At 46.9% G+C, this 20897-nt stretch overlaps 9 protein-coding genes across 9 annotated transcripts; 5 read left to right on the top strand and 4 right to left on the bottom strand.

Moving 5' to 3' along the window:
* Positions 1–619: 619 nt before the first annotated feature.
* PADG_04083 (eukaryotic translation initiation factor 2 subunit gamma) lies at positions 620–2392 on the top strand (the record flags this gene model as incomplete). Its single annotated transcript, XM_010761409.1, has 3 exons — positions 620–1164; positions 1282–2268; positions 2362–2392. The coding sequence occupies 3 exons, from the start codon at positions 620–622 to the stop codon at positions 2390–2392; spliced, it is 1563 nt and encodes a 520-aa protein (XP_010759711.1).
* Positions 2393–3861: 1469 nt separating this feature from the next.
* PADG_04085 (ribosomal protein L34) lies at positions 3862–4408 on the bottom strand (the record flags this gene model as incomplete). Its single annotated transcript, XM_010761410.1, has 2 exons — positions 3862–4243; positions 4335–4408. 2 exons carry the CDS (start codon positions 4406–4408, stop codon positions 3862–3864), a joined length of 456 nt encoding a protein of 151 aa, XP_010759712.1.
* A 443-nt stretch (positions 4409–4851) lies between these two features.
* PADG_04086 (uncharacterized protein) lies at positions 4852–5487 on the top strand (the record flags this gene model as incomplete). The annotated part of the gene is made up of 1 exon (XM_010761411.1): positions 4852–5487. The coding sequence occupies one exon, from the start codon at positions 4852–4854 to the stop codon at positions 5485–5487; it is 636 nt and encodes a 211-aa protein (XP_010759713.1).
* Positions 5488–5775: 288 nt separating this feature from the next.
* Positions 5776–7521, bottom strand: PADG_04087 (zinc metalloprotease; the record flags this gene model as incomplete). The annotated part of the gene is made up of 5 exons (XM_010761412.1): positions 5776–6008; positions 6090–6282; positions 6392–7138; positions 7240–7422; positions 7507–7521. The coding sequence occupies 5 exons, from the start codon at positions 7519–7521 to the stop codon at positions 5776–5778; spliced, it is 1371 nt and encodes a 456-aa protein (XP_010759714.1).
* A 473-nt stretch (positions 7522–7994) lies between these two features.
* PADG_04088 (uncharacterized protein) lies at positions 7995–11311 on the bottom strand (the record flags this gene model as incomplete). Its single annotated transcript, XM_010761413.1, has 3 exons — positions 7995–8219; positions 8293–10361; positions 10417–11311. 3 exons carry the CDS (start codon positions 11309–11311, stop codon positions 7995–7997), a joined length of 3189 nt encoding a protein of 1062 aa, XP_010759715.1.
* A 1166-nt stretch (positions 11312–12477) lies between these two features.
* Positions 12478–15216, top strand: PADG_04089 (uncharacterized protein; the record flags this gene model as incomplete). Its single annotated transcript, XM_010761012.1, has 4 exons — positions 12478–12639; positions 12718–13216; positions 13292–14312; positions 14376–15216. 4 exons carry the CDS (start codon positions 12478–12480, stop codon positions 15214–15216), a joined length of 2523 nt encoding a protein of 840 aa, XP_010759314.1.
* Positions 15217–15517: 301 nt separating this feature from the next.
* On the top strand, positions 15518–17077 carry PADG_04090 (ribosome biogenesis protein YTM1; the record flags this gene model as incomplete). The annotated part of the gene is made up of 2 exons (XM_010761414.1): positions 15518–15659; positions 15750–17077. 2 exons carry the CDS (start codon positions 15518–15520, stop codon positions 17075–17077), a joined length of 1470 nt encoding a protein of 489 aa, XP_010759716.1.
* Positions 17078–17304: 227 nt separating this feature from the next.
* Positions 17305–17776, bottom strand: PADG_04091 (uncharacterized protein; the record flags this gene model as incomplete). Its single annotated transcript, XM_010761013.1, has 2 exons — positions 17305–17367; positions 17561–17776. The coding sequence occupies 2 exons, from the start codon at positions 17774–17776 to the stop codon at positions 17305–17307; spliced, it is 279 nt and encodes a 92-aa protein (XP_010759315.1).
* A 533-nt stretch (positions 17777–18309) lies between these two features.
* On the top strand, positions 18310–19382 carry PADG_04092 (peptidyl-prolyl cis-trans isomerase B; the record flags this gene model as incomplete). Its single annotated transcript, XM_010761415.1, has 7 exons — positions 18310–18417; positions 18497–18574; positions 18662–18678; positions 18741–18844; positions 18922–19002; positions 19076–19139; positions 19202–19382. The coding sequence occupies 7 exons, from the start codon at positions 18310–18312 to the stop codon at positions 19380–19382; spliced, it is 633 nt and encodes a 210-aa protein (XP_010759717.1).
* Positions 19383–20897: the final 1515 nt, after the last annotated feature.

The raw sequence follows: 20897 nt of genomic DNA on the forward strand, positions 1-20897 counted from the left end.
TTAATAAATATATCTGTTTTAAATCTATATATATATCCATCCGTGACAAACCAAGAAAAAAAAAAAACCTGATCTTCTCTGATATTCGCTCGTATGAGCAAGTTCTCGCAATATTGCCCAACACAAAAACTAATGTACATCATATCCATATCAACATTAATCCAAATAACAAAATAATATCCCTATAAGGAGCCTTCTCTAATATACATCGGTTGGGATGTGTCGACTCAGGGTTGATGAGTCACCACACGTGACCTCTCTGATCTCATTCAGGACGAAAAAAATCAACGGCGGGCGAAAGATCGAGCCTGAAGACTTCAACGGCCACCTAACAACCAGACACTCAGTACTGCGCATACCACCAGCAATCGACCCCCATGCTGCCCTCGCAATACCATTGAGGAACTTCTTTGATACTCTGTGTATCCTGTTTGTCACTCGCAGCAGAAGGGAAACATATATACCCTCAGCTACGTCTGTCAGTACCTGCTGCCAGAATCCCAGAGACAGGCTCGCCCCCAAAATATCTCTTAAAGCAATCCCACTTTGTGATTTGCCAGCATACAGATTTCCAGAAGCACACCGTATCTAAAGCTCGAGTTTTCCATCAACCGCCATCATGGCTACGCATAGCGATAATTCCGACGAAGAGTCCCAACCAGGTTCCCCCATCCTTGGCAACACCAACAACGCAGTCGATGATGTTGACGACCAAGAACCCCTCGAACAAGAACAAGAAACCAACTCCCTCAAATCCTCTTTAAAACAGCGGACTTCGGTTCCCCCAATGCCACAAGAGAAGAAACCAGAGCTTCCAGAACAGCCAGATCCACAAACTCTAGACCTGTCTATCCTCACGGCATTGACACCTGAAATCATCGCACGACAAGCTACTATCAATATTGGGACCATTGGACATGTCGCACACGGCAAATCGACGGTGGTAAAGGCTATCTCTGGAGTGCAGACTGTCAGATTCAAGAACGAGCAGGAGAGAAATATTACCATCAAGCTGGGTTATGCCAATGCCAAGATTTACAAATGTGACAGTGAGGAGTGTCCCCGGCCTGGTTGCTACCGAAGTTACAAGAGTGAGAAGGAAGTGGACCCCCCTTGTGAAAGAGAGGGATGTACTGGGAGATATCGTCTCCTCAGACACGTGTCGTAAGTTTTACTCTCAACTGCCCATTCCCGACCGAAGGAAGGGAGGCGAAAAATCAATAATTCATTCCTCGAACGATACCAAACTTACACAGTGAAAAAAAATATAAAAATATACAGCTTCGTCGACTGCCCTGGTCACGACATTCTCATGAGCACCATGCTTTCAGGAGCAGCTGTCATGGACGCTGCGCTTCTCTTAATTGCAGGCAATGAATCCTGCCCCCAGCCCCAAACCTCAGAGCATCTGGCAGCCATAGAGATCATGAAACTCAACCATATCATTATCCTCCAGAACAAAGTCGATCTGATGCGTGAAGACGGCGCCCTTCAACACTACCAGTCAATATTGAAATTTATCCGTGGCACCGTCGCAGACGGATCCCCCATCATCCCCATCTCCGCTCAGCTGAAATACAACATCGACGCCGTTAACGAATATCTAGTGTCGCACATCCCAGTGCCCCTCCGCGACTTCCAAGCTGCCCCGCACATGATCATCATCCGCTCCTTCGACGTCAACAAGCCCGGCGCGGAAATCGAAGAGCTACGCGGTGGTGTAGCTGGTGGTAGTATCCTCACCGGCGTGCTGAAGCTAGGCGACGAGATCGAAATCCGCCCCGGTATCGTCACCAAGGATGATCAGGGCAAGATCCAATGCCGACCCATCTTCAGCCGTGTCGTCTCACTCCTAGCTGAACAAAATGACCTCAAATTCGCTGTACCAGGCGGTCTGATCGGCGTAGGCACGCGCGTCGACCCAACACTCTGCCGTGCCGATCGTCTGCTTGGTTTCGTCCTAGGCCATCGAGGCCGCCTGCCGGCCATCTACACGGAGATTGAAGTGAACTACTTCCTCCTGCGAAGATTGCTGGGTGTCAAAACAGCCGATGGCAAGCAGGCGAAGGTATCCAAGCTGGCAAAGAATGAGGTGCTGATGGTGAACATTGGATCGACAGCGACGGGTGCAAAAGTAATGGGTGTCAAGGCTGATGCGGCCAAATTGAGCTTGACGAGCCCTGCGTGCACGGAGATTGGGGAGAAGATTGCGCTGAGTCGACGGATTGATAAGCATTGGCGTTTGATTGGGTGGGCGAATATTGTTGCGTAGGTTTACCCTCTTTCCCACCTGGTTTTGTTCTTTCTATTGCTTCTCTGCTCTGCTATTTGAGATATACTTACTAACGGTTTTATTTTTAGTGGTAACACCCTTGAACCTATTGTTGACTGAGCGTCTCCTTGATATATTGATTTTCCCTTCCGCGCAGAACTCCTATCTCTCCCCAACCATCAATTCAGCCTCCATTGCTCTCATGTTGAGGGGTTAAAGAGGGAGGTAAAGCAAAGGGCAAGGGAGTGAAGGTAGGAGATATGAAAGCACAACCTGAGGAGTAAAATATCATTGAAAAGAACCCCCCCCCCCCCTCCTTTTTTTTTTAAAAAAAAAAAGAAAAATTTTGTTTAAAAGGAGCCAGCTGATGCCCAGCACCTTTAACATTCTCTATGCATCCACCAGCTTCCGCTTCATCTGCAGTCATGTCGCACGTCTTGTCTTGTCAGTTATGTGATAAACGAGTCCCCTTTGACTTGGTTTTAGTTAGATATAGAAAATTTTTCGTGGCAGGGCTTCATTTTCCTTCCTTATGTGCTTGTTTCTTCAAACGTGTCTTGAGTCGTTGTTTCTCTAGTTTACCGGTTCTTCTTCCGTCTTTGTTTGTCTTTATGTCAAAAAGTTAGCGGACGGCGACGACCTTGTTCTGAATATCAGGTCAATATCGATCAACTCTTGAGTCAAGTCATAAGCCGCTTTTCCAAAAACACCATGTTACAATACCACCACCTGTGCCCTGCAGTGTTCGGGCTGGTCTTCAGAAGGGCATTAGTCAAATGGTTTCCTGGTCATAAACTGTGGGGATATAGACAGATAAACTGCGTCCCTCCAGGTATATCATAGATTTTGTAACTCTCCTGGACAGTTACACTTAACCTTTTCTTTTCTTCCTACGTAGAAGTGTATGGATAGGGTAGGGAGAAAGAAATTAATAAATAATCTTGCTGCGACATACCGTCCGTAGGAAGATCATAGAAGAAAATGAGGGGGAAGCATTGACTCTACGATACACGATCTAAGGAGCTATGCAAGGACTACCTCCCAACACGAGACACAGAGTTGCTGGTCAACATCCAGGAAGACACGAACAATGCTGTGACCCACCCGTATAGGGAGCTTGCGGTGGAGCGAAAGCCGCATATGAAGATTGGAGATTAAACTTGCAACACCCTCCAACATAAATGAGGCTGGCAACCAAAATGTCTAAGTCACCATCTATATTCCCTGGGCTGAGAGGTTAAAATAAACCAGAGTGTGGTAAAAATTGAATTTGGTGCCTGGGTAAAAGAAAAGAGAAGATGAGATGAGATAGGGAAAAACTAACGCCAAAAAATCATGCATACATACATCCCTTTTGCCCACTCTATATCCCGCTCCACAGCTCTTTCGCCATACTGTACACATATATTGCACAAATGCAAGACTCTCACTGCAGCCACAACCACCTCGTTCCACAGTATAAACAAGGGAAAGAGAAGCAAAAATCCAGCCCGGCATACGAAAGATTATTGAACGCAAAATTCAACAAAACTGAAAACCCAATACAGCATCTTTTCAACAAACCAAACCAGCCAACACTCTCACTCTCTCTACCAACTCAAAGACTTCCTCCCTTTCGCCCGTCTCCTAGCCAAAATCTTCCGTCCACTATTCGTCTTCAATCGCGCCAGGAAACCGTGGCGGCGTTTCTGTACCCGCCGGCTGGGGTTGTATGTATCCCGCTTTCCGCCCAGGGCTGCTGAGGCGGAGAATGGGCGAGCAGTGGTACCGGGAATTAATGCTAACAGGGATACAGATGGAGAGAGTGTTGTTGTCGTTGGTTGCGCGGGGGTGATGGATGGCTGAAAGAGGCGGAAAGGGGATGTGCCAGTTGGCGATTGTTGTGCGGGGATGTGTTGGTGGGAGAGGAGATGGGAGAAAGGGCGGGATTGATATTCTGTGAGGAGAGAGGGGATAGATTTGTTGTGGATTCTATTTTGAATTGGGATCGTTAGCTTTGTTGGGCTTGAAAGGAGCTTGACATTGGGAGTGTTTCGGGGAAGGGAGGGAGATATGTAGGTACCGCGGGAGAGATTGAAAGAGGAATTTGGAGGAGAGAAGGGACGTTGATGTCCTTGCGCAGTGTAGACAGGACATCTTTGCGGGGCGATTCAATTGAGGACCTCTATGGCTGTATCGATGATGCAGAGCGTTGTTTGGTATTGAATTATACAGAAATCCACAAAGATGTTTGAAGTTGAAGTACCAACGAGAACAGCGGTTCGGAAAAATTTTGTCCGAGATCTTTACAAAAGAGTAGTTGAACATAAATAAATATCTTATTGCACGATTCATTAAACTTATTTCTTTCCATAACTATCTGAAATATCTCATCCCCAAATTTAACCAAACAGAATACGCCCCACAATATTCATTCATCCTCAGAACTCTTCACATACAAAAGACAATAAACTAAAAGCCCAGCTCCGAAACAGACACCCTCTACGCTTCTCCCGGGCCTCACAAGCGACCGGCGCAAATCGCGAACCAAAAGGAAATAAGGGGATAATCCCCTGAACAGGTGCTTAAAAAACGCCGAAATGGCCTTCCAATCAACCCCCAACCCCCTTCCGCCAACAATAATCCACCCCTCAAAATCCAAAACCCACCGCATCTCCCCCTCAGCCGCCCACGAATTCCTAACCGCATACCTAAACCGCGCAACCACAGATCCCAGCCTCCAACCAAACTCCATCCTGACCGCCCACGGCCCCACATCCGCCAGCACAGGCTCAGCGCCCAATCTGATCATACACAATCTCAAGCGCGTGCAGGCGGGACTGGCAGGGGAGGTGCTGGGGAGGGATTTAACATTTGCGAAGCCGGAGGATGGGGGGCCAGTTTTGTTAATGTCGGAGATGATGGAGGGGGATGGGGAGGACTGGAGTGGGAAGGGGAAGGTGGTGAATGATGGGTGGCAGGATTTGGAAAGTTGGGAGAGGGAGCAGGAGGTTGTGGATGCTGGGGAGGGAGATGGAGATGGGGATGGGGATGGGGGTGGGGATGTTGAGGAGGGGGATCAGGTGCCGGTGGGGATGCGGATGGATGTTGATGCGGGTGATGGGGTGGTGGGAGGTGGGGAGGTTGGGATTGATAAGGAGGAGCGGAAGAGGAGGAAAAAGGAGAGGCGGAAGGCGGAGAAGAAGGTTAAGTCTAAGACTGCGGCTGTGACATGAACATGGGAGTGGTGAAATGTAATTTGGTTGTTTCGTTACTTCATCACCTTGGTCAAGCAGCGGGGAGGGGGGGAATGTAGATGTTTCTTCCTAGGTATATTGGAGCGAGTCGACCACCCGCTCGCTCCTTTCTGGTAAGATTTTCCCCTAAAACTCTCCTCATATCAAGCACAACAACAAATTACCTAAATTAACAAACAGCACGCTCTTGTTTTGTCCCAATTTAAATTATATATCCCAATATATAAAACTGATCTAACTCTACGCCCCTGACAGCCTCCGTTCAACCTACAACTCCCGATCAGCAGTCTTTACTGGCTTCTCGCTATCTTCATTCTTCCCTCCAGTCACCTTCCCCCCGCTCCACCCAAGCGCAGCAAGCCTCTCTGGAAGAATTGGGTGGGAGTAATGATAGCTGGCATACATCCAATCTGCGTCCATGGTGGACAAGTTTTGGATCTGGAGCTTGAGCAACGACTTGGCGAGCTCAGTGGAGTATCCGAGATTCACGGCAAATGCGTCTAAAAGGACAGAAATAAATGGTGTTAACTGCGATTGGCGGCAAATAATAATTTATTTTTTCGAGCGGGGAAAACCCTTACCAGCTTCAAATTCAAACTTTCTACTTAGAACGTTCATCAATAGCTTCACCACAGCATCCATAGGTGCAAGCGCATCAGAGAATAGAATGAAACCGATCATAATGGGCATTTCATTGGCAAATCCGAAGTCCTGGTACAGCGATTTGTTGTTCACAAAGGCGGAGAAAAGGGCAAAGATGTAGAACATGTGGAACTATGTGGAACGGAATTTAAAAAGTCAGTAATCATTAATCCCAGGGGGGGGGGATAAATAAATAAAAAAAGAAATAAAGAAAAGGAAAGTTGGAGCGGTTTCAACATACCTGAGCGATTCCAAACAGCTTTGTAGTATGATTAAGACTCCAGTGGCCCAGCTCATGTCCCAGAACCGCAACGACTTCCTCAGGTTCGCTCTTCTCGATCAGGGTATCGTAAATGACAATATGCTTCTTCCACGGGAGGCCATAGAAATACGCATTGCTATGAGCGCTCCTCTTGCTTCCGTCAATCACATGCAGCTCTTTGAGAGGGAACTTGAGTCTCCTAGCTAAATCCTCAACACCAGTCTTGAGATTCCCAGGTTTCAGCGGTGTCAATTTGTTGAACAACGGCAAGATGACAATTGGGTAGATAGTAATGGCGAACAGCTGGACAAAGATGCCAAACAGCCAGAGGTAATAGAAGAAGCTGGTGCCAGTCTTCTTGACGATTTTCAAGATGGCGCTGATAATTGGTGCTCCCAGTACGATACCCAGAAATTGTCCCTTGAGCATATCCGTCACCCATAGCCTGATGGTTTGCTTGTTGAAGCCGAATTTCTCCTCGATGACGAAGGTGTTGTAGTACGACGTGGGCAGGGAGAGGATCGTGGTGATGATGTTGAATGTAAAGACGAAAGCTAGCGTATGGGAGATCTCACCCGTAAAGGGTGCGGGCATGTAGCGGGTGAGGAGGAGGCCGGTTATAGCCCACAGCTTGGGAAGGGCGTCATAATAGATGAATGCAAGGTTCTGGATTTGGCCATAGAGACTGGACACGAAACCGAATTTGGCCTTTGCTCGTCCGTATGCCTGCAGCAGAAGGGAAAATTGGACATGTCAGACGGAAACGCAGACCAAGAGAAGGACAATACGTGACAAACAAACAGGTGTTAAAAAACAAGTAAGCGTACCTGACTCTTATCAAAGACAGACTGCGAAACCTCCTCCGCCAACACCTTTGGCGGCTTCGTCTGTTGGAGTACCCTGTATTGTCGGAGAGACAGGAATCCCTCGATGAGATACTGCCCGACGGAAAAGCCCACGATCACCTTCTTCCAGGGGAAGAATGGGCGATCGAGGAGCTGGGCGAGTTGCTATAGCATAGGTGTTCAGATCAGTATGGTTGCCTTCCCGTCTCAACGCGCCATCTTGATATAGGTTGGGAATTAAAGGCATACCTGTAGGATATTCATTGCCAGACTGCTGCCGTGATGCTGGTGGATGATGGCAGCAGGAGAGAGGAAGAAGTTCGTTCGTTCTTCTGTTGTTTGGATGTTGAACTTGACGGCTTTTTCAGAATAGTCAACTCAATGGCCGGTTAACTTGGTTAGGGCGGGTTTTGATGATTAATGCCACCTTTTGGTTTGGATGCAACTGGATGCCAAGCCCGCACACGGCGGACACCAACCGTAAATATGTACCTATCTTAATCAGAGTGAACAATGGAGTTAGAAAATATCCATTGATTCTATTATTATAGCTTATTTATTGCTAGCTAAATATCAAGGAAAACATAAATTAGCAGACTCTGAAGGCAACTAAATAAATCTATTCCATTCCCTTAAATAGTCTATGTCTCGCAATCTGCAACTGACATTAGTTAAATAAGCCCATTACCACCAAAACCTTCCCTGGAACATTAAATAGGCAGCATGTAGTGAAGTCTTCAATTCATTTCGTCATCGTCATCGTCATCGCCATCTTCGTCTTCATCTTCATCCTCACTGTCATCGTCATTTCCGGAGTCCTCCTCCTCCTCGTCCTTCCCCTCCCCCTCCCCCTCCCCATCCTTTTCTCCTTCGTCGAGCTTCAACCCGTAATCATCCTCAAAGAATTTCAGACTTCGTACTTCCGGCTTGTATCCCACAGACTCGAATCCCTTCTTGATAGGCTGTAGATAATCGTCAGTAAAAAGTAGCAAGATTTATATTGAAAAACAAGCGGAGGGGGTGTATATATCCTACCTCTTCAAGTACCCGCGAACACGTAACCACGATATCCGACTTCCCCGGCGTAAAAAGGGGCAAAATAATATCCCTCAGAGCCTCTTTAATCTCCCCAATCTCAATTTCCCTCACCTTCCTTAATATCTTCTCTTGATAGTCACTAGGCAACACCCGAATAACCTGTCGAACAAAACTGGCCTGCGCAGCACTCGCCGGGGTCGTCTGTTCATTAACAAAATCAACCACAATGCTACTAATGGCGCCCTCGAGCGTCATTAGCGGGTCAAACGGCACCTTCCCACACAAATGGTCCTCGACAATTTTCTTGCCAGCTTCAAATGCCTTGTATGCATTCGGTGACCGGTATACATTAAAATGCACAAGTCCTGCATCGACATTGTACCGGAATCGAGAGCCATATGCAAGGCCAGTACCCCGGATGGCCACCCACAATGGTCCTTCGACCGCGTTCATATAGGCCATAGCCACCAGAAGGGCTGGGAGTCTGGGGTGATCGTAAGAATCCGGTCCCTTGGCACTGGTATTGGCGAAAGAGGAGTCGATTGTTGACATGGGAACGATGTACGAGATAGTCCCTGGATTTTTAGCAGCCTCTGTCAATCGATCTCGCAACTTCGTAATCGGAACAAGCCAATCGGTAGCATCAAGTCGATCGATGAATGGTTTCCACGCCGAAGAAGGGTTCTGAAGCCTTTCCATATCCGCGATGACAAAGACGCGTAAATTCTCGAAGCGAAATAGTTGCTTCCTGAGCTCCTTCATTCGAGCAACGACAACTTCAGGATTCTCTTCCAGCTGCTGCTTAGTCCGCTTTAGGTACAGGCCTTTGACGAGAGTACTCCTGGCACGGATAATTGATTCAGGGGTATGCTTGACCATTATCTGCATTGCATCCAGCATGTCATTCCCACTCCGCTTAGCATCCGGAACATCACATAGCAGGCGAACAGTAATCGCCTTGAGCCTTTCGACGTCAAATATGGACTCCCATGAAAGTTCATTGATGAACGATATGACTGCCTCATATTTCTCTGGCTCCGCCTGGAAAGTAATTATGAGCATTTCTGGGTTACCAAATCCAACATCCATGTTATATCCAACTGTGTCCCTCTCCAGTTCGACTATGACCTGCTCAAAGGGGATTTCCTCTCCATTCCGAAGAACGGGGATGCTGAAATAGGCTTCTGTATAAACGGCTAGAAGCGGACGGAGCTCTACCGGTACCGACTTCGTGGAGATGGTTAGGAAAACCTGGACAAAGTTGCTATTTATATGTTCAAAATGGATGAACAGAGGTGAATCTGGTGCATCAGAATCAACCAAATTTTGAATTCGATTATCAGGATGACCCCTTCTGAGTGCGAGCCCGGATCTTGCCGTTGTGGTATAGAGGAAAGGAATTGAGTCTGTGCCCGGAACCTTGAATTTAGATAGGTCACTCTCCGGTATCTCTTTGTCATTTTCAGCTTTAGCCTGTTCCAGCTTTTCGGCCAGTCTCTTTAACCCCTCCTCTCCAAGTGTCTTCTTCCGCCACGCAACTCTCGACTCTTCATCCTCTTTCAATTTGGTGGCAAGCTTGGCGGATGGTACACCCAAGATTGAAACGTGTGATGCTTCTGACATCCATTTCCTGATAAAACCGCGCCATTGGCTGTCGTTCCATTTCTCCAACTCGTCATACTCACTCAGACTTGCGATGTCTAGTAGAGTAGAACCATCTCTCTTGCCGAACAAGAAGTCGGTTATTACACGTCCGGCAAAAGGGAAGGTGGAGGTTTCAGTGGCAAATTTCCAGCTCCGTTTTTGTCGTCGCACGCACTCCCGCATATATTCCATGTCAACTTCCTTTTGCATGTTCTCCCTTAACACCTCGAAGAATCGACGATGCACTTGCTCGAGCTTTTCGGTGGCTACGCTGGTAAGGGTGAAAGAAACCTCAGTCCTAGGGGAGTCGGATGTGGAATAATAGACAGCGCTTGCTAGCTGCTCTTTTTGGACCAATGTATTCTCAAGGACCGTAGCAGACGAACCCGCAAGATACATGAGAGAAACACTGAGCGCCGAACCTACGTGGTATTAGCTACATGTTTTCTAGAACGATACGAATCATATAGCACTTACTTAAAATGATATCAGTGCAATCTGGTCCCAGAAATCGAATCTCCACCTCGCCGAAAGATTCATCTGTCTCCGGAAATTCCACCCGCTCAATCACAGACTTTTCAAGCATCGGTATTTGTGGTGACTCCATCCACGGTCTCTTGAACGTTGAATCAGGATGTGGGATGATGTCAAGTACAGTGCTTTCAAACCGATTCAGAATTTGTAGCATGTTGTCGTGGTCCACTTCTCCCGCGATGATGAGGCACAAGTTTCTGGGCTGGTACATTTCCCGGTGGAACGCACGGATACGATCAGCTGTCAGAACTCGGAGTTGCTCCATCATTCCGCCTGTTTCGTAGCGGAAACCTATCTTTTCTGGATACAACAGGCGTTTGGCTTTCAGGTCTATTAATTCCGAAGAAGTATTCTGCACACCCTGCATTTCTGAATATACTACTCCAGCATCATGACCCGTGCCATCCACATGGTACACTTCAGTATAGCACCCAGCATCAGTCAATGTAGGGGCAATGATATGTTCCAGGTAGACGGGAAGGATTTGAGCAAAACCTTCCCATCCTGCCGTGTCCAATGTGTACGCTGTGTGATCCGTAGCAGTCCAGGCATTTGTGTTTGAATAAGCTCTGGTAGCAAGCTTGTCCAGAAATCCTTTGTATTGATAGCTTCTGGAACCCATGAAGCAGAGATGCTCTAAAGTGTGAGGTGAACCAGAATCATCATGAATCTCCGTCGCTAGGACAAAGTACCCTTCAACTATTGGGCCTTGTCGATCGATGACCACCACCCGCATACCCGTCCTCTCGGACTCATACTGGGTGAAGAAGGATGGCGAATAGTCTGGTTTGAATTTTTGGAGTTGCCGAAAGTAATTTTCTTCTCTGACCGAGCCCATCCTCGCTTGTGTTGCAAATCCTCCGTAATAAGAACTTTTGTAATAATTCGAAATCGGAGATCGTTTCGAGCACTAGGGACTGTTAGTATATTCTCATTCATGCATCGGCCATCGTGCCACATAGGCCCGAACAACAGCAATCGCAAGATATCACAACATCGCAAACAGTGATATTCCAACTCCACCGGGGTTGGGGTACAATATAAGGAATCAGTATTTCTTGCAGATGCGGATACCCAGAGAAACCATGGACCACACATGCACGAGACATAAATACCTGTCTGTTCACATACGTGGCAACCAGATTAAAGCTTTTGAAGCGAGGATAAGAGGGGGCTTTATGCAGCACTGATCAAGAATTTAAAACATATATATATTTATAAAAGAGGAGTAGAATACGGGCTGATATTTGTCCATTAAGGACATCACCCATGAACATGAACGTTGAGGACATCAGATTTTCTGTTCACTTACATTAAAAACCCACGCCCCAGCTATTCTTTCTTGTCGGGAGAGAGACACGGTGTCTATTTTCTGACTTCGCCTAGGAGTTGACTCCAACGGGAATTCGCCGACAATCGAGGACGAGGACAAGTATTTTTATAGTTGACTATTTTCTATAAATAGGAGTAGAAACCCGAAGTCAAACCAAACCACCTGTATTTAGGGTTTCCAAAGCAAATAAAAAAGAACATACAGAGAAGAAGCCTTTGCCCTCGAGCTTTTTAAATAGATTGTACACGTTTCTCCCCCCATTTCAGCGTCCGTCGAGCATAAAAATTCTGATGTCCCGCAGGCGGCGGCATAACTAGTCAACTCCCCCCACTATTAGGAAAAGAGTGACGTTGGTCTTGGCGCTGGATCAACCTCTCTCTCCGCTGTTTGTCCTAACTCACCTACGGCATCAATACAACATCTCAACCAGCATTGCTCTAAATGAGATAGATACAGCGCCGTAGCTCTCTGTGGCATAGGTCGCAGGCTTGTGGGTACTTTCATGAAGCGATAGTCACAGCTAGGAAGTGAGGCTTCATTGGTTGGTTACATCTTGGTTAAGTGGCTAAAAGTTGATCTGTACTCGCAAGGTTGGCTCATTGTGCGTGCAGCGACCCCGGCGACTATCGGGCACAAAGGGTGGTTTCCAGTAGTTTTGTAGCTGTTTTGCAATGGCTCCAAAGGTTGCTGAGGAAGATGTTTGTCAAACTATCTACAAATCACTAACCGACGGGTCGTTTCCCGAGGCCGAAAACATTGTGTCCGCAGAATTTCCTTCCACGGCTGCCGCCAAAGTGCTTCGGCTGATCTCCAAGGCTAGGGAGGAAGCTGAGGTATGAACCTCATATGAGCGGCGCGTTGTATATTTGTCCTTGATGCTTCTGAATCCTAACTGATTTGTATTCCGCTAGAACGAAATATCTACCCTCAGTCGAGAAACCGCGTCTGACGTTGATGGGTGGATATCCCAAGCGAAACAGCTCCATGAGGAAATCGAGCGGTCGAGGTCGACGGCAAGGGAGATTGTCCGGCAGCATGAAAAGGTGCAACAGCTTCAGAATCAAGTCACGGATGCGGCCAAGAAGGTAGAACTGTTGGAGAATGAGATCGCCTTCTCTGAAGCTGTGACCCGAAACCTCGAGGATATTCGAACTATCGACTATCGCATTTCCTCTGCGCAGATGGCGATTGAGCAGGGAGAGCTGGAATCTGCTATTGGGCTGTTTGAGGAGATCGAGATGTTATTGAAAACCACCGGGTTACCATCGACCACTCCGGTTCTCCGAATACTATCTGAAAATGTGTCCGCTTTGCGCGCCGCTTTGGTAACTGTTTTGCGTCGAAAGTGGGATTCGTTAGTCAAAATTGATTCCGAGCTGGGACAAATGACTGTGACTACTGGCGATCCCGGTCCGTTGATGATTGTGCATTTTCAACTAGGTTTTCTGTTTTTTTTTTTTTTTTTTTTGCTAACTTGGTGAAAAGATTCCCCCTCAAACCTCGAGAAGGTTCTCCTTGCGCTTACAAAATTGGACATGCTGGGATCCATTGTCGATTCTTTGTTTAAGGATATATACACGTCTATCCTGGATCCAATCCTACTACCAACTGGATTTGGCGCGTCAACCCTCTCATTTGACGGAGATTCCATACGAGTGTTATCACAAACTGCCACAAATGAACCAACGAAGATTTTTGATATGCTTTTATCCCTCATCAAATACCTTCAGCAACACCTACCATCTGCGATCACTGTCCCACTTAATACAAAACTAGCTTCACCTATGGTGTCCTCACTGGTTTCGAGCAAGCTGTTGCCCTCATTCCCCTCAGGCGTTGACGGAACCGGAGAGTTTCAGGCGATATTAGACCACACCCATAAATTCTCACAAGCCCTAGATGAAATAGGATGTCCTGGATCTCATGAATTAAACTCGTTCAAACAACAAATACCTCGCCTATGGCTCAACCAGCGACGAATAAAATCGCTTGATGAAGTCCGAGTTACCCTTTCTACAAGCCATGGGGAGACACGAAAGGTAGAAAGGGTGGAAACTGAACATGTGTCTCAAAAGGATAACGTGTTTTCTAAAAATGCAGATGACTGGAATGCCGAATGGACTAGTGATAACGAAGAAAGCACCGACATTACCGCTCCAAAGGAGCCTGTTAATGAGGAAGATGATGACTTCAGCGCCTGGGGGCTTGATGAGCCTGATTCTTTAGAACCAGACGGGCAAAACAATAAGCCAACCGATGATGGAGGGGATATAGATGAGGACGCTTGGGGTTGGGGTGACGAAGCTGAGGATGCAGACGATGCGACGCGACCACCTGATCCTACAACAAAGTCTGCGGAACATATGAACGGAGATGGAGATGGGAAACAATCCCCCAGGCATGAAGTTACATTAAGTGAACTCTATACAATAACAGATATTCCTGATTCAATTCTGAGCATAATTGCTGCACAAGTTGCGGATTCTGAAAAACTTGCATCACCAGAGTAAGCTGACTCTGCTTAAACGTTGTACTTTGTTGAATTTTTCCTAACCAACCTTGCCTAAAGATATTCGAAACTACAAATTGCCTCATCTGGCCCTGGTCTGCTCGGGCTTCCTACCTTGGTTATTGCGATGTTCAAAGCTGTTGCGCCGATGTTCTACTCCCAAAAATTCGCTGCTGGCCAGATGTACCTCTACAACGACAGCATGTATTTCGCAGAACAACTAAGAACTCTAATAGAAACGCACAATCTTTCCAGATTAACGTCGGATGTTGAAACCGTTGAAAAATTTGGCAAGATTGCGTATAGCAAGGAAATGCAGTCACAACGCACAATATTATTGGATTTGCTCGACGGAAGCCAAGGATTTGCCAACTGTGCTGAGCAGCCGTATCTAAGGGAATGTGAAAACGCAGTCAGCGCAACAGTTGATCGCATGCGATTTATTCATAAAGAGTGGGCATCCATCCTGTCACCCTCCGCACTTCTTCAATCCATCGGCTCACTGCTATCAACGGTCATTAACAAAATGATCCTCGACATCGAGGACCTGAGCGATATTTCGGACGCTGAATCACAACGACTTGCGGGTTTTTTCAACCATGTCTCCAAACTCGAAGACTTGTTTTTGCCAGAACCTCAAACGGAGCAAGATACGGCTGCTGGACAGATGGAGGTGGTACCGATGACAGCGGTGTATGTTCCGAATTGGCTCAAGTTCCAGTATTTGATTAACATCCTAGAGAGCTCTCTAGCAGATATCAAATATCTGTGGACGGAGGGGGAATTGAAGCTTGAGTTTTCTCCGGAGGAGGTGACGGACCTGATCAAGGCATTGTTTGCGGATTCAGACCATCGGAGGAGGGCTATTGTCGAAATTCGAAGGACGTCGCGGATATCTTGAAATATATTATAATGTATTTATAAAGCTCCTATGTATAGCAGGTATTTCGGCATATCAGCCGTATTTCTATCATTCATATTCATATTTTATTTATTTCATTATCTACGAGGGTCAACTGCAGCTGACTCCTTAACCAGCTGGAGTAATTAAGCTTTCCCTATAGTTAGTTATTGCACACTTTGCCGTCTCGCCCACCGTAAAAAAAATTCCCTCACAATCAACCACTCTGCGCATACACAACTAATTGAAATATAATCAATGAGTGCAGGGTCTCAACTATTTTTTACCAGTGCCTTAAAATATGAACGGAACAAATGATGTTTCTGTGGAGGCGAGTGGGTCGACATCGCAGCAAGCACAGAGACAGGTACGACTGAAGCTCACATCGCGGCATGAAGATATAGCGCTTCCCGAAGGCACCGGCCCGATACTTGTTCCTACCGGTAAGTCTTGTGCGGGATGATTGAAGTATTTGTTTAGTTGGGTAAATATATGGGCTAATGCTTGCGTGTGTTGATTTTGCGCCGTGGAAGGCCTTCGAAGATATGCTCTGTCAACCCTGGTGAACAACCTTCTGGGCAGCGAGAAGCCGATTCCGCTCGAGTTTTTGATAAACGGCGTATACCTACGCACATCTATCGACGAGTATTTAACAGAGAATGGCATTTCTACTGAGACTACTCTTGATGTTGAGTATGTTCGTGCGCTTGTTCCGCCACTGCATGTCGCCTCGTTCCAGCACGACGATTGGATCAGTGCTGTGGATGTTTTGTCTGGCACGTCGGTATTTGGAGGTGGATCTATCAATGCGGGCCAGGAAAGGATATTGTCAGCAAGCTATGATGGGCTGTTGAGGATATGGAATATGTCTTCGGAGACGATTGCTGTGTCCCCCTCTGCCGGTGTGGGTGGACATACTGCTTCGATCAGGAGTGCGAGAATGCTCTCACCAAATCAGATTGTCTCCTCTGGGCTCGACAGAACAGTGCGATTATGGAAATACTCAGATAGCGAAGATGGATTTTCGGCAAGCATTATTCCACAACTGGAGCTTTACGGACACAGAGGCAGTGTTGATTCGATAGCGATACACGCCAAATCGAATCGCATATTGTCAGCATCAGCAGACCATGCGGTAGGATTCTGGTCAACCAAAAAGTCAGACTCCCCAGCTGCGCCCGAAAACTTGCTCCCATCAAACACCTCGCGAAGCTCCAAGCGACGAAAACTCAATTCATCCGTTTCCGTACCCCAGCGCGGGCCGCTCGCACTACTGAAATCGCACACTGGTCCCGTTTCTGCAGCGATCTTCGATGCAAAAGATCCTACTGTGGGATATTCAACCTCATGGGACCACTCGCTGCGTACCTGGGATCTCGTAACTGGGGCGCTAGTGGACACACGTACCGCTTCTCACTCATTACTCTCCGTGGTGCATTTACCTGAACTCAGCCTTCTAGCCGCCGGAACCTCTGCCAGGCATATCACCCTGATAGACCCACGCGCGTCAGCGACGACAGTCTCTGCACTGACGTTGAGAGGTCATACGAATGCTGTTGTCTGTCTGGCACGGGATCCTAATAGTACGCACGGGCTGATTAGTGGTAGCCATGACGGGACGTGTCGGATATGGGATGTCCGGTCGACGAAGACGGATAAGGATGGGGTTATGGGCGAGAGCATCTATTCGATTCCGAGGAAGAGTGTGGAGGGTGCTGGGAAGAGGGTTGGTGGGGAGGGAGTTAAGGTGTTTGATGTCTGTTGGGATAAGAGCGTTGGGATTGTTAGTGCTGGGGAGGATAAGATGTTACAGATTAATAGAGGGGAAGGGGTTATGCCCAAGGGGGATGGTGGTCAGTAGATGGTTTGTTAAGTTTCTTCTGATGGAATCCATTTTGCCTTTGAAGCGCTTATTGCCTCCGTTTACATGGGGAAGTTTCATCTTAAGTTGATCATTGGAGCATCATTATTTTCATTTCAAAGTCTATGAGATAATATAAAATTAAACAATAACACCGTATTTTTAAAACCTCCACCGGATATGCAATATCAAAACAAGAAGAGAATACAGGGAAGGATGAAACCCATTTACCGCGGCCCTTTGATCCCAAGCCGTCTGTCCAACCTGTTGAGTTTGATAGCCGTTTTGTTCTGCAGGGTGTAACCATCAGCAAAAGGAAATACCAAGGAGACCAAACCACGCATCGATGCCGCAGGACCGGCTACAAGAATCGGTCCACAAGCTAAAAGGAAACAAAAGGCCAAATAAAATAAAATAAATGAGAGAGAGAGAGAGAGAGAGAGAGAAGAAGAAGAAGAAGAAGAAGAAGAAGAAGTCTGATACCTGTGACCTCGTCCTCTGTCCGCGGACCGGCAAGCCCAGCGCATGCCGTCTACCCCTGACAGTACCAATATCCTTCAAGCGTTGAATATCATCCAAAATCTGCCGTCTCAGGTCGTTTTCAATCTTCATCTCTGACAACGCCGCTGTTAGACTTAGGATTTGCTTGTTACCTAGGTCGCCGATTTTGGCTGTCTCGTGAACGTAGAAGCGGGCCATGACTTTGCTGCATGTCAGCGGGCCGATGCCGAAGAACGATTGGAGAGCTTTCTGTTGACAGTGGCGTTAGATGTAAAGGGGACTAGAGGTGTTCCTTGGGCTGTCCCTTTGAGGGAGTTATCGGGGTTTTAGAGTGTGGAGTGTGTGCATTGCTTGCCTTGACGAGCTGTCGCTCGGGGAAGTTGATGCCGAAAATGAAGACCTGAAAAGAGGTGTTCAGCAGTTGTTTTTTTGTTTGTTTTGTTTTGTGGAGTGGGCAATTGGGTTAGCAAACATGTTATCGAGTAAGGAGAAGTGCTGATAACTCACCATCTTGGCTATGAGCAATCTGCTCGTCCTTGTTGTCAACTTCCTACAGCCCTTTTTGCGTCGAACTTTGGGTTTGTAGCCCTCGGAACAATGTTGATCCGAGCCAGCTGTATTTATCCAAACGCAAACTGGCCTTACCAATGCCTCTATATGCACTTACACCGGGGACCCTTTAACAACCCGTTCTTGATATACATAACGATTCTTCTTGAATCACTGAAGCCATGGCACCCTTAAAACGTATCCTCGCCTTCACCTCTGCCGTCATTGCAGGCGGATTTCTCTTCCTTGGTCAGAGTGCGGAAGCCAGGGGCCCCAAGATCACCAACAAGGTGTGTTTTAACTATGCACGCTCCTATATATATATATATCCCTCTACATTGGGATAGAGGACTAATTCAGTTCCTGTAGGTTTACTTTGACATCACTCATGGAGACAAACCTCTTGGGCGTATTGTAATGGGCCTTTATGGAAAGTCAGTCCCTAAGGTGGGCAGACAACTATGCTTCCTATACCTCCCATATGTATCGGTTCCGTATCGACTTCGCTAACATGTGGGATTTGACGTGCGACAGACCGCAGAAAATTTCCGGTAGGTAAACGATACAACTTCCGGTTACAGGTCTTGCGAGCCAATTACTGATTTCTTTCAAGGGCATTGGCTACTGGCGAGAAGGGTTTCGGTTATGAAGGCTCGACGTTCCATCGAGTCATCAAGGACTTCATGATTCAGGGTGGTGACTTTACTAATGGCGACGGTGAGTACAGATACTGCTCAAGATATCACTAACCAGCGTCGTACTATCACATCTGCTAACAATGATTGGGGAAAAAGGAACCGGCGGAAGATCTATCTATGGAGAGAAGTTTGCTGATGAAAGCTTCAAGCTGCGACACACAAAGAAAGGCATTCTGAGTATGTCCATCTATCCAACGAAGTGTGCTAGGATGCTATCCGCATTCGTTATTTATAAATATATGTTTTTTAGGTATGGCCAACGCCGGACCAGACACCAATGGTTCGCAATTCTTCATCACCACGGAAATCACCAGGTATGTAATCTCCAGGAGGAATACCCCTTTGTATCTGCATCTACTTACAATTCATAATACAGGTGGCTCGATAACCGCCACGTTGTCTTCGGCGAAGTCCTCGAGGGCTACGAAGTTGTCGATAAGATCCAAAATGTGGAAAAGGGTCACGGCGACAAACCAAAGGAGCCTATCAAAATCTCCAAGAGCGGCGAACTAGCCATGGAGCCAGAGGAAGGTGACGGTAAACACAGCGAGCTCTAGATCCTCTACACCAAGGGAAAAAATAAAAATAAAATGAACATGAACATGAACATAGACATAACCCCAAAAGCCTTCTTTCTGTTCCCTTGTTTTGCCATTGCTTGTTCTCCATCACTCCAGTGCAGAAATATGATGTGCGCGATTTGGTTGTTTGGCTCTCTAAGGAAAGGCATTCACTGATGCTCTGGCTTTTCTTCGATTTATATATAAAGGCCGCCACGGACCCAATCCGGTGCTCATCGAGAAGCTCAAACAACAAATACGTCAGCAACAAAAATGAGTTCGAAACTATTTGCGGATTCCTCATGGTTGTTATATTTTCGTGTTTTTATTCATGCTTTTCTGTGTCAGACGGCGTGGGTAGGGCGGGGAATGGCAGGGAAGGGGGAATATATATAGATGGTGGAGATGCCTTGTTTCCTATCTCCATGTATTCAAATGCGATCAAATGCTCCACTTGCAAATATTTTAATACTTGATATTTTGACCATATCAGTTTACACTTTTTTGACCCATCACCGCCATTATCGAACTTTTTTTTTCTATGGTGTCAGGGGACGTGTTGAGGACTGGACCGTATAGCACCTTGCATCACTAACAGGAGTTTCCAGAACGGCTAGCAGGGATATCTATATACCACGAGCTATTGCGGTAGGGACAAGTTTTGGATGCAAGGTCCCGTATTGGGAGCTGGCCATTTCCATCTCTTTCTTCCTCCCTCACACCATTCTCTCCTCAGCTTTGAGGATGTCCCGGGGGACCCATTCCCAGGGCCGTTTATTACATTCCTTCAACCTCAATTGTCGTTTGGTCCGGGCAAGAACGAGCTATTCTAATCAATAAACCATATGATTTATACCACCGCAAGGTACGTTGCTCGGCGCGGAGAACGAAAACGGGCTCAGGCCATTGCACATCCGTATATGCAGATACGAAGATGTAATTGAAAGCTAACGACCAACTGCCACTATGCTCTGTGGGTTTGAGAAAACCAGGAACTCAGGGAATTCTTAACAATGCATCTCGCAGCTCCACATGCAGATATGCTCGGCTTTTCATTGTTCCTCTGCATTGCAACAAAGTCCGTATTTTGTACAAGGCCCAAAAATTTCTCTCTCACGGTAATATGTCGGCTATTTCGCCTGTATTCCATCTGCGCAATCTTTATTTCCCGGCAAACTTGAAGGATCAATGCGGAACTGAGGCAAAATTTATACCATCGTATATATTATATTGTCTTGGTGTATGGTCAATTCACCCTCGCGAAGTCCTTTCTCCTTTGCTTTGTACCCTCGTCCTACTCTTGTCGCGTGGTCGAACAAAGGAGAAAATAACAAACCCATATACCACGAACCGTAATAAAATTCACGGCTTCGGGACCAATAACTAGTTTCTCGCAGTTTTATTATTTGCGCCAGCTTATGTGCATATTGACCTCCCATTCATTGCAAGTGTCTATCCTGTGTACCGTTGCTGTCTGCCTCCCCCCCCCCCCCCCCCCCCGGAAAGAAAAGA

The sequence above is a fragment of the Paracoccidioides brasiliensis genome (assembly GCF_000150735.1).
Source record: "Paracoccidioides brasiliensis Pb18 unplaced genomic scaffold supercont2.4, whole genome shotgun sequence".
Taxonomy (NCBI): domain Eukaryota; kingdom Fungi; phylum Ascomycota; class Eurotiomycetes; order Onygenales; family Ajellomycetaceae; genus Paracoccidioides; species Paracoccidioides brasiliensis.